The 12,828-nt window shown below is 42.5% G+C and overlaps 1 protein-coding gene across 1 annotated transcript in view; it reads left to right on the forward strand.

The window, feature by feature from the left end:
- Window positions 1-12,828, forward strand: part of mpp7b (MAGUK p55 scaffold protein 7b) — a 92,524-nt gene that overhangs the window by 43,422 nt on the left and 36,274 nt on the right. The window contains exon 14 of the mRNA XM_067364047.1: window positions 1,688-1,744. Coding sequence (XP_067220148.1) covers window positions 1,688-1,744 — 57 coding nt within the window. The remainder of the gene's footprint in view (window positions 1-1,687; window positions 1,745-12,828) is intronic.

Genomic DNA, 12,828 nt, shown 5'->3' on the forward strand with positions numbered 1-12,828 from the left:
TAAAAGCATGAAACACATCATTCCCCAATGAACCACAGGTGAGGACATGGTTAGGACAAGTTGAGCTTGGTCACAGAAAATTGCAATTACTATTCCGAAAATCCACTCTGGCCACAGCATGATGGACATTTGGACTGAAGGTCCATGTCTTGACCCTTGGCTGCCATTGCATTGTGGCTTTTACGATGAGAACACACACATACAGTACTGTGAGCTTTGGATTGATGGCACTCACCTCATCTCTTCTGAGAATTAAAAGCATGTCCTTCTTTTCCAAAATAATTTCATTTTCCTTTCTCTTCTTGATTTATGGTACATCCATCAAAAAACCCTTGTCATCTTGATGTTTACTTCCTAAAGCCACCAAATGAAAGAGTAGAGATGAGGAGAGGTGTTTAGAGTTTTTAAAGGAATGGGATAGTTTTTTTTTTTCTTTTTTTTTTTCTTTCTTGCCCTCTGTGATGTTTCTATAATTTCACAGTAGAAACTATTTATTATCCCATGAGGCCACGTGAATGGAGGTGAAGCGATGCAGCTGATGCTAATAGGTCACATTATATTATATTATTGTAATCATTATGCTTAGTTTTGGTTTCTTTTCATTGTTTAGTCCTTCTATTCTGTTTTCTATTCTAGTTTTCCCACCATCATCAGTTACCATGGACACCCGTTAATCACAGCTGTTAATTTTTTATGTTTATCATCTCTGTACATTTAAGTTCCTGATTGTTCATTGTCAGTTCTCATTAATGTCTACACTGAGTTTGGTTAAGGTTCTCTTTCTGTTATTAAAGTCTATTTGAATCAATCTTCTTTGTCCTGCCTTTTTACCTACACCACGCTTGTGACAATTATATTATATTCACTGTGTACATCCTAAAGTCAGCAAATGAAAGAGTAGAGATGATGAGAGGAGTTTAAAGTTTGAAGAACTTTGACAAACCAGCAATAGGTCTCGTATATATTGCAGTTTTTAGGAGCAGATTTGTCTGAAATGTATTATAATATGATGTAATATAAAAATAACTAAATAAATATATACATTCTTAAAACCTGCTTGTGCTAATTGGACCCCATTTGCTCTTACTCCTGGAAGCTGTATTTAGTCAGCTAGTAGGATTAGAGCTGGTCAGTGAACTAACTTTGCATTTTAACTCTGTGACCATGATGGTACAAATTTAGGCAGTAAAAAAATTACATCAAATGCTCACTGATTATACAGTAAGATTGATTGATGAAGTGCTAGGTCTTTTGCTATATTTAAGTGCAGCTTCTTTCTTTGACAAATAGCTATTTCTGTGAATGAAAATGTATTTCCTCAATATTAGAAACCTCTACAGAATGTCAAAAAAGTATTTTTTTCTAAAAATTATTATTAGTTTTGAGTGCAACTTCTGATCAACCCTCTTTCTTTCTCTGTCTCTCTCTCTCTCTCTCTTGCCCTCTCACTCACACTGAACAGACAACATGGAAGGTAATTTTTCATCCTTTTCAGCACATAGTCACATAACAGTAACCCAACTCTAATTTGCCAGTATTTTTGTCTTTGTTTACATCATGTGTAAAAAACAGTAACATTGCAAATTACCCCTTTCTTTCACCACTTCTTGATTAAGGGTTGCCCAGACTTCATCTCACATTTATCATTATTTGATTAGAGTGCACTTTTTTCCTTTTCTCTCTATACCCTGCTTTCACTGGCCAGATGATGTGGACTATGGAGCATTAAGTGGCATACGTATAGGTGAGATTTTATTTGTCTGAATGGTAACCTCTTGCCAACATCAGTGTTATTTTATACTATAAGCACTGTAAACACATAGCCAGTGAGTCCTGAAGCTCCATGCACTGTGTAGAACAGCAATGCTAAGAAATGTTGACACAGCATGACAGGTCAAATCACCTTTATTTATATAGCACTTTATACAATATAGATTGTTTCAAAGCAGCTTTACAGTGATCACCAGGAAAATAATCATTCAATGATGCAAACAGACTTTCTGCTGTAAAGCAGCTCTAAAAAGCAATAGTGAACAATCATTATTCAGTTAAAATCTGTTCGGTTCAGTGCAATAACTGTAAAGTTCATGAATTTTTGGAATGAGTTCAATTCAGCTCAGCAGCTCTGGAGAAAACAGTGATATCATTATCCAGTTCATCATTTCATAACATGAATATATTTGACCTAAAATGATACAATTAGTTTAACCTTTTTTTTTTTTTTTTTTTTTTTTTGTTTAACATTTTTCTTGCAAGGGATCCTCTTCCTAAATTAGTAGCTAATATATATATATATATATATATATATATATATATATATATATATTATATATATATATATATATATATATATATATTATTATATATATATTATTATTATATTATTATATTATATTATATTATTACAACTGTACAAATTGTGAATAAAAACAATGCATTGATGTGGAAGTTTCAAATTTCAATATTTTATTCAGAATACAACATAAGATGACATATCAAATGTTTAAACTGAGAAAATGTATCATTTTAAGGGAAAAATAAGTTGATTTCAAATTTCATGGCAGCAACACATCTCAAAAACGTTGGGACAAGGCCATGTTTACCACTGTGTGGCATCCCCTCTTCTTTTTATAACAGTCTGCAAACGTCTGGGGACAGAGGAGACAAGTTGCTCAAGTTTAGGAATAGGAATGTTGTCCCATTCTTGTCTAATACAGGCTTCTAGTTGCTCAACTGTCTTAGGTCTTCTTTTTCGCATCTTCCTCTTTATGATGCGCCAAATGTTTTCTATGGGTAAAAGATCTGGACTGCAGGCTGGCCATTTCAGTACCCGAATCCTTCTTCTACGCAGCCATGATGTTATAATTGATGCGGTATGTGGTCTGGCATTGTCATGTTGGAAAATGCAAGGTCTTCCCTAAAAGAGACGACATCTGGATGGGAGCATATGTTGTTCTAGAACGTGGATATACCTTTCAGCATTGATGGTGCCTTTCCAGATATGTAAGCTGAATGGCACGGAGGATTGTGTTCACCGACAATGTTTTCTGGAAGTATTCCTGAGCCCATGTTGTGATTTCCATTACAGTAGTATTCCTGTATGTGATGCAGTGCCGTCTAAGGGCCCGAAGATCACGGGCATCCAGTATGGTTTTCCGGCCTTGACCCTTATGCACAGAGATGGTTCTAGATTCTCTGAATCTTTGGATGATATTATGCACTGTAGATGATGATAACTTCAAACTCTTTGCAATTTTTCTTGGAGAAACTCCTTTCTGATATTGCTTCACTATTTTTCGCTGCAGCATTGGGGGAATTGGTGATCTTCTGCCGATCTTGACTTCTGAGAGACACTGCCACTCTGAGAGGCTCTTTTTATACCCAATCATGTTGCCAATTGACCTAATAAGTTGCAAATTGGTCCTCCAGCTGTTCCTTATATGTACATTTAACTTTTCTGGCCTCTTATTGCTACCTGTCCCAACTTTTTTGGTATGTGTAGCCCTCATGAAATCCAAAATGAGCCAATATTTGGCATGACATTTCAAAATGTCTCACTTTCAACATTTGATATGTTATCTATATTCTATTGTGAATAAAATATAAGTTTATGAGATTTGTAAATTATTGCATTCCTTTTTTATTCACAATTTGTACAGTGTCCCAACTTTTTTGGAATCGGGTTTGTATATTTATTATCTCACAACTATAAAGCACAGTATTACACTAATAATGTTTGTTGTAAAAACCTTGTGGAATTATCTTTACGTGGGTTGTGCTTCAGCATGGCTCCTCAGTGCAGATAAATCTAATGTTTTGAGGTGCAGCTATGTGTGGGGGCTGTCAGTCAATGCACCAGTGTGGCTCTTTACTGTACATTGTAAATACAGATGCTACGTCTTGTATATATGTTCAAAATAAAAAGTTTGGTAACACTTTATTTTACAGTGCTGTAGTTACACATTACTACATGTAATTCTTATAGTAATAACAGTAAATTATGCATAATTACAAGTAACTAACCCTAAACCAAACTCTAACCCTAACTGTACCTCTAAGTACATGTAGTTAATTAATAGTACTTAGTACTTATTTGAGTAATTACAATGTAACTACGGCACTGTAAAATAAAGTGTAACCAAAAGTTTTACCGGAAAATGTCATCTGAAGAAGTAAGTAACATCATCCACATCATCCAACTGAAAAATGCTTTACAATAAATCGCACAACCAATGGTGCAAATTATTATTGTTATACTTTGTTGTTGAATTGTTAATGTTAAAAACATCAACATTGCATGACTACGTCACATGTATGTAGTGTGTATTCTTGTTATCCATAACTGGATTAAGCAAAAATGTGTGTAACCTTATTACCCAATGAACCATTGAAATGTCTTACCTGTTCAGCAGAAAAATAGCCATCTCTGAATCCCTTTTTAGGTCACGCCACCTTTCAAAAGCTCTGCCGATATTTATTCTAGTCAAGTTAAGTCTTTTACTTTTTACCACGTTTCGTTTTGAACTTTCTGAATTACAAGCCACCATCTCAAATTTAAATACATTCCAGCTGCTGTAAGAAGAGGCTAAGTGATGCGCCACACGCAATATAGCCTACTAGCCAGGACTACTTCTTTCTGTTTACAGATGTGACGGAATGGCGCAAAGACAAATGTCAGCAAACTCAATTTCCTGCAAATTCCTACCAGTACCAGTCAGATTATAAAACATTATTACAAGCTTACCATTGTGAATCAAGCTAAGGTAAGGAGATAGTTTTGAACACTGATTGGTTATGTACTTGCTCAATAATTGATTTTGGATAATTAAAAAAAAAAAAAGAAAAAGTTACGGACAGCAGCTTTAATGTTCATTTCAACATTTACTAATACATTATTAAATCAACAGTTGTATTTGTTAACATTAGTTAATGCACTATGAACTAACATTAACAAACAATGAATGACTTTATTTTATTTATGAATATTAACAAAGATTAATAAATACTGTAACAAATATATTGCTCAATGTTAGTTCATATTTAATACATTAACAACTTAAGTAAAACAGTTTTAGACAAAAATAGTTTTTCCTCAAATAAATCATTTTCTCACTCACTTGTGCCCCCTGGGATGTGAGTTGCATTTGAACTGGCAAAGGTTTAGTTCCAAAGAAACACATAAAATGTGTACCTTGAATCAAAATGGTTTTGGATTAGAACAGTCCATTTAAAAATGCATAAATACAAATATGGGTCAATGATGTGACTTTTTTTTTTTTTTTTTTCTTCAAAAGGCCTTAATAATAATAACAAAGATATGACATTCAAAGTATAGTACAACTAGATCTCTTTTATTGAACCCAAAAGGTTTGTATTTTATATTGTGCTACATATATGTTACAACAGAGACACAGGAAGCAGAGATATAAGCAGTTTTGGTGTTTATTGAAGTGACCAGCAGAGCAACAGGTAAGTAGATGGTACTGAAGATGGTTTTTGGAGAAGAATGCAAGTTAATACTGTCCTTTTATGTGATGCAGGTGATGATGGATGGAGACGCTGGAGATGGCAGACAGGAACACTCACACACACAGGCAGGTAGGAACACGAGGAGAACTGGAGACAATGGAGACGAAGGAGACGATGGAGACGGGTAAGTATCACTTGGGAAGTCCTTGAGGTAAGCATACAACAAGTTGTATAACGAACGAGACCGGACAATGTGTGTGTGTGAGTGTGGGGTTCTTGTAGTGTGGCTGATGACTGTGATGATGAGCTTCAGGTGGCGGTGATTAGAATTCCGGTGATTGAGTGCGCGGGTAAGGGAGTGAGGTGGAACCTGACGTGTCTGTGACAGTACCCCCCCTCCCACGGCCCGCTCCTGAGGGCCGAGGACCCCGACGTCGTGGTGGTCGTCCTCGAGGTCGTGGGACAGGTCTGTCTGGGTGGTTGGTGTGGAAAGTCTGTAACAGAGTAGGATCAAGGATATCATTCTTGGTTACCCATGAGCGTTCTTCGGGACCCTAGCCTTCCCAATCCACCAGATATTCTAAGAGACCACCACGGCGCCGGGAGTCCAGGATCTCTCGAACCTCGTAGGCAGTCCCATCGTCCAGGATGAGTGGAAGGGGGGGGCTCGACGGCTGCCACGTCAGGTTCTGTGGAAGGAAGAACAGAAGGGTGGTGAGGTTTTAAGAGTGACACATGGAAGGTTGGATGAATTCTTTTGTATTGTGCAGGAAGTTGTAACCGGTAGGTGACGGGGTTGATCTGTTGGAGGATGGTGAATGGGCCAATGAAGCGGGGACTCAGCTTCTTGCAGGGCAGGCGCATCCTGATGTCTCTGGTGGAAAGCCAGACCTTCTGCCCCGGTTGGTAGGTTGGAGCGTGGGAGCGCCGAAGGTCGGCTGTCATCTTGCGCCTGCGCAGGGCTCTCTGCAGCTGGTGGTGAGCTGAGTCCCATACCCTCTCGCTCTCCCGGAACCAGTAATCGACTGCAGGCACGTTGGAGGGTTCCCCGTCCCAGGGGAACAGTGGGGGTTGGAAACCGAGTACGCATTGGAAAGGTGTTAATCCAGTTGTGGCTTGACGGAGGGAGTTCTGGGCGTACTCGGCCCAACCCAGGTACTGGTTCCAGGAGTCCTGGTGGCCGTGACAGAAGGTACGCAGGAAGCGACCGATCTCCTGGATCTTCCGTTCCGTCTGCCCGTTCGACTGAGGATGGTATCCAGACGATAGGCTGACGGTCACACCCAGGAGGGAGAAGAACGCCTTCCAGACTCGAGAGACAAATTGAGGTCCTCTGTCAGAGACTATGTCTTCGGGGATTCCATAATGACGGAAGACATGATTGAACATTAATTCCGCTGTGGCCATGGCAGTGGGTAGACCTTCCAGAGGGATCAGACGGCAGGCTTTGGAGAAACGATCTACGACAACCAGAATACAGGTGTGACCATCAGATTCGGGGAGATCCGTGACGAAGTCCACTCCCAGGTGTGACCAGGGTCTCTCAGGAACGGGCAGAGGATTGAGCTTGCCGGTTGGAAGATGGCGTGGGCTCTTGGAGATGGCGCACTCCCTGCAGCCCTGCACGTACCTTCTGACGTCGCTGGCCATGTTTGGCCACCAGAAGCGCTGTTTGAGCAGCGAGAGGGTCTCATTGACCCCCGGGTGACCAGTGCCAAGTGATGAGTGAACGGAGTGCAGTAGTGGAGTGCGTCGTGTCCTGGTGATGTAACGCAAGCCCTGGGGGCAACCCGGCGGAGTGCGTGAGGAGGCATTGGAGGAAGGTAAAGTCTCTTCTGACCATTCAATGGGACTCATGAAGATAGATTCAAGTAGAATGGTTTCGGGGTCGTCATTCTTTTCCTCGGGAGCGTGGAGACGTGAAAGAGCATCGGCTTTGAGGTTCTTGGAACCAGGGCGGTATGAAATGGAGAAGTTAAATCTTGAAAAGAACATTGCCCATCTGGCTTGGCGTGGGTTGAGTCGTTTGGCAGCTTTCAGATATTCAAGATTTTTATGGTCTGTTAGTACTTGGAAAGGGTGGTTTGCTCCCTCCAACCAATGCCTCCATTCTTCTAGGGCGAGCTTTACCGCTAGGAGTTCACGGTCCCCGATGTCGTAATTCACCTCCGCCGGGTTGAGCTTGCAGGAGAAGAAGGCGCATGGATGGAGCCTACTTGGATTCCCCTGCTGCTGTGAGAGGACCGCTCCCACTCCGGTGGTGGAGGCGTCCACTTCTACGACGAATGGTAGGTCCGGGTTAGGGTGGACGAGGAGGGGAGCGGTGGTGAAGGCCTTCTTGAGGGTCTCAAAAGCTTCTGTGGCAGGCTGGGACCAGGACAGAGACTTGGGCTGCTTTCGGAGTAGGTTGGTGAGTGGACTGACAATGGTGCTGTAATTCTTGATGAAACGACGGTAGAAATTTGAGAAGCCAAGGAAGCGTTGGAGTTCTTTTATGGTACTTGGAGTGGGCCAGTTCTGGATTGCAGAGACCTTCCCCTCGTCCATCCGGATGCCACTGTGGTCAATCACATATCCGAGGAAATGGACAGAGGGCTGGTGGAAAGAGCACTTCTCTGCTTTCAGGAAGAGATGGAATTGCCGTAAGCGCTTGAGGACCTCCGCAACATGGTGGCGATGTTCGGCCAAGCTCCGGGAGTAGATGAGGATGTCATCAATATATACCAGCACGAACTTGTGGAGAAACTCCCGGAGCACCTCGTGGATGAAATCCTGGAATACGGAGGGGGCGTTGACCAGGCCATACGGCATTACAAGGTATTCATAGTGGCCGGTGGGCGTGACGAAGGCGGTCTTCCACTCGTCCCCCTCGCGTATCCGGATGAGGTTATACGCGCTACGGAGGTCCAGCTTGGTGAACACAGTGGCACCGCGGAGATGTTCCAGGGCCGCTGGGACGAGGGGAAGTGGATATCTGAACTTAACAGTGATCTTGTTCAAGGAGCGGTAATCGATGCAAGGCCGCAAGCCTCCGTCCTTCTTGGCCACGAAGAAGAAGCTTGAAGCAGCAGGGGAAGTAGACGGGCGGATGTATCCTTGGTTAAGGGCCTCTTTGATATATTCCTCCATGGCCTTCTCCTCCGGTACTGATAGGGGGTATATACGTCCCCTAGGCACTGGCTCACCCGGTAACAGATCGATGGCACAGTCCCATGGCCGGTGTGGAGGAAGCTTGGAGGCACGTTGCGGGCAGAAGACGTCACTGAAGGGGGCGTAGTCGGGTGGAATATCGACGGAGCGCTTCTCTACAGGACTTTCGATGGAAGTGGCATTGATGGAGATATTCTTGGAGGAAGGAGATCTTGAAACTGGAAGTTCTGGAAAGCAGTTGGAGAAACAGTTATCGCCCCACTTCAGGACTTCGCCCGTGCGCCAGGAGATGGTGGGATTGTGGAGTTCCAACCATGGGCGCCCTAGAACCACGTCAGCGGTGGATTCCTCCAGAACCAGCATATGGATGTACTCTGTGTGGAAGATGCCCACTTGCAGTTGAAGGGGTCCCGTGACACGACGAATCATCTTGCGGCTCAGGGGTTTACCCGTGATAGAGTGGACCTGGTAGTTAGTCGGAGAAGGCGAGGTCTTGAGCCCGAGGTGTCGACAGAGGGCGCCGGAGATGAAGTTTCCTGCTGACCCTGAATCGAGGAGCGCCACCACTGGAACAGAAGCATTATCAGCAGTAAGGTTTACTATAGTAGTGAGTGGTTTCATCTGTTGTATAGAAGGAACGATAGCACTCACCACGGGCCGAGGAGGACGGGTTGGGCATGTGGAAATGACATGACCAGGAGATCCACAATATAAACAAAGATTCAGGGTCAGCCTTCTCTGTCTTTCAGCTGGGGACAAACGGGAGTTATCCACTTGCATTGACTCGGGGGCTGGTTCTGGAGGGCTGACGGGCTCGGATCGACGGAGGGTGGAGGTCAGTGGCTGGCCCTGGTGTTCTAGGAGACACGACTGCATACGAGAACCCACGCGGATGGCGAGTTGGATGAATTGTTCGAGTCCTATGGAGTCCTCGTATGCAGCGAGATGCAACCGCACATTAGGCTGCAAACCTTGTCGGAAGGTGGTGATGAGGGCTTGTTCATTCCATCCGCTGGTCGTGGCGAGCGTTCTGAACTGCAAGGCATAATCGTTAACAGTACAGTTTCCGTGTTTTAAATTGTACAATTTCTCACCAGTTGAAGAGTCAGTTAGGGGTTTTCCGAAGACTTCTCTGAAGTGGGACACGAATGCAGAATAGGATTGTATGACAGAGCCTTTTTGAGTCCAGAGGGAATCCGCCCATTGAAGGGCCTTACCTTGCAACTGGGAAATTATGAACGCTATTTTCGCTGTATCGGTGGGATAGAAGTGCGGCTGCATCTCCAGGACCAACTCACACTGAAGGAGGAATCCGCTGCAGTCTTCCGCCGATCCTGAGTAGGGCGCCGGTTTGGCCATGGGACTGGCGGTGTAAACAGGTGAAGCAGCGGTGACTGCGGGTGCGGAAGAAGCAGCGGCGGTGGGTGCTGGTGACGGTGCTGGGTGTTGAGGAGTGAGTGCTCGGCACAATGCGTCCACGAGCTCTTGAAACGGGTCCCGGTTGCTCATGCTGGTGGGTAGCTGTTATGGTCCGGTCATTTGTTACAATAGAGACACAGGAAGCAGAGATATAAGCAGTTTTGGTGTTTATTGAAGTGACCAGCAGAGCAACAGGTAAGTAGATGGTACTGAAGATGGTTTTTGGAGAAGAATGCAAGTTAATACTGTCCTTTTATGTGCTGCAGGTGATGATGGATGGAGACGCTGGAGATGGCAGACAGGAACACTCACACACACAGGCAGGTAGGAACACGAGGAGAACTCGAGACAATGGAGACGAAGGAGACGATGGAGACGGGTAAGTATCACTTGGGAAGTCCTTGAGGTAAGCATACAACAAGTTGTATAAAGAACGAGACCGGACAATGTGTGTGTGTGAGTGTGGGGTTCTTGTAGTGTGGCTGATGACTGTGATGATGAGCTTCAGGTGGCGGTGATTAGAATTCCGGTGATTGAGTGCGCGGGTAAGGGAGTGAGGTGGAACCTGACGTGTCTGTGACAATATAAAGGTATTTTAAACATTTTAAAGTGTCAAAAGTCATTTGGTTTAACCATCCAAAGGCCAATACAGCCAGTTCATTTGTTATTAAAATATCTTAAAATGTAATAAATGTATATATATATATATTTTTTTTTATTCTGGCATGATTTAATAACATTATATATCAACATAGTGCAAAATTGTATTAAAATTAACTGTAGAAGTTGTTGCTTTGTTATGAGAAAGAATGTCCAGAAAAAATGAATTTCATTGATGTCATTCGGAGTAATGAATATAAAGGGACCATTGGATCAAGTCATGTTGTTAATATCATGTGACAGGATGTGACATCATTCAGACACCTGCAAAGGACTACATGGTCATGAAGCAAAGTAACTAACTCTCTCTTAACTCTTTGACAAATTCATGTTTCGCTTGCTCATCCGCATGTCAACCGCTATAAAACATGGAAAATGTTGCAATATTTTAAAAACTTGTACTAAATATAAAATGTTTCAATGTCCTTTTGCTAGCTAGCTGCCAAGCAAACTAGCAAGCTAGATATCAGCCTGTTAGCATTGTTTGAAAATATTGTCATTGTGTATAACCTAAAGTGTCATTCGGTAAAACTGAAATTTTGGTTAAACCAAATGACTTTTTGGTGACAAATTTTGTCCATTTTGTAAAAAAAATGACAAAAGCAGTGTTAATTGGTTATAAAAACCACATAATCTCATTGTTAACACTTAATAAATATTTTAAAAATTAATTATATCTCCATTATGTTTGTTTCTCTCTCTCTTTTTTTTTTTTTTTTACACTGTTAAAAACCTTATTTGTCAATGACCCATATGCATTTCTGTTTGAGCCCAAAGAATGGTATTGTTAACTCAAATGCAACCAGTCAAACTTTTTTACAGTGTATGTATGTGACTTGGCTTGTTAGCCAGAGTGCTAATGAAAAAGATAGTTGTTAGAGATATCCATCTCATCCTCTTTTCATTTGTACTTTTGCATTATGTTCCCACAACATTTTGAGGATGATGTTTATTCAAGGTGAGGGTCATTAGTTTTAGATTTAGCCTGTTCTGGTTTGAGCATTCATGCTAATAGGAGAGGCTTTGATGGCTTCAGACTGGGTGCTTTGTGCTGGTCCATTAGTGATAAAGGCCATCAGAGAGTTTAATGTGCACTGCGCTCATTTAGCAGCTAGGCTACCGGATGAGTCTAGCAGAGACGCACCTCATTTTCAGCTCTTTGGCAACCTTGACCCCACTTCAAAAGTCAGCATGTCCACAGGTAATCTCCATGACACACAATGGCCAAACTTGCGTCAGGACTGCTACGGTCCCTAAAGAAAACATGCTTAAGACATTACAATGGGACCAAGCCATACTGGGCTTATTTTGCCAGCTCCAGAATTTCAGATTTATCACAGCAGCAGTGCAGCAAGTATGTGATGGAAAATTGGATGCCTTTGCCACAGATGGAGAGCTCTGGTAGCACTGGATGCTTTTTGAGCAATTGTCAACATTCTTCTATAAATCTATTCAGCAAAGCCCCTACTAAAATTTAGAGGTGCTGTTCAGAGTAACCACGCAGAGATACAAGGCCCAGGGTATTGTGGGATATGAAAAGGGTCATGAGGGAGAGGTGTGGTGGGATATTAAACTGGGGAAACCTGGAAAAGGTATCAGCAAATCCCAAAAAGATCCAGACGTGGAAAAACAGGGACGCATTAAAAACAGGCTCTATTTACAAACCAGATTATTTAATCAGTATGCAGTCCCACATGCAACAAAGAGCCAACACGTTAATGCATGTTCGAAACTTCAGAAAGCTTGCTTACTTCTCCAGATCTTTTGGATGTTTTCGGTGTCAGGTAGCCACAGCTCATGTGCATTAGTAGACTTCTGTAATATGGCAATCGAAATTCTCTGTCAAACAGATAATGGTTTTAGCATGCAGTCTGCAACTAACCGCATATAATATGTCATACATTTTATGTACCGTTTGTGGCAGATAATGTGGACTGAGTGCTTGATGAGGTTAAGTGCAGCGTATGGTTTCTGAAGAGGCATAACAAAGCACTCCCCGTCATATTAGCAGATTGTCTGTCCAGATTCCGCAGCATGTGATAGGGCCTGTGTCTGTGTTGGATTACTGCTTGCATGTTAAATCGCTATCGATGATTTAATGGCTCATCAGGGTGGCTCCGTGCCTCGCTC

Source organism: Chanodichthys erythropterus, chromosome 16 (genome assembly GCF_024489055.1).
Source record: "Chanodichthys erythropterus isolate Z2021 chromosome 16, ASM2448905v1, whole genome shotgun sequence".
In the NCBI taxonomy this organism is placed as follows: domain Eukaryota; kingdom Metazoa; phylum Chordata; class Actinopteri; order Cypriniformes; family Xenocyprididae; genus Chanodichthys; species Chanodichthys erythropterus.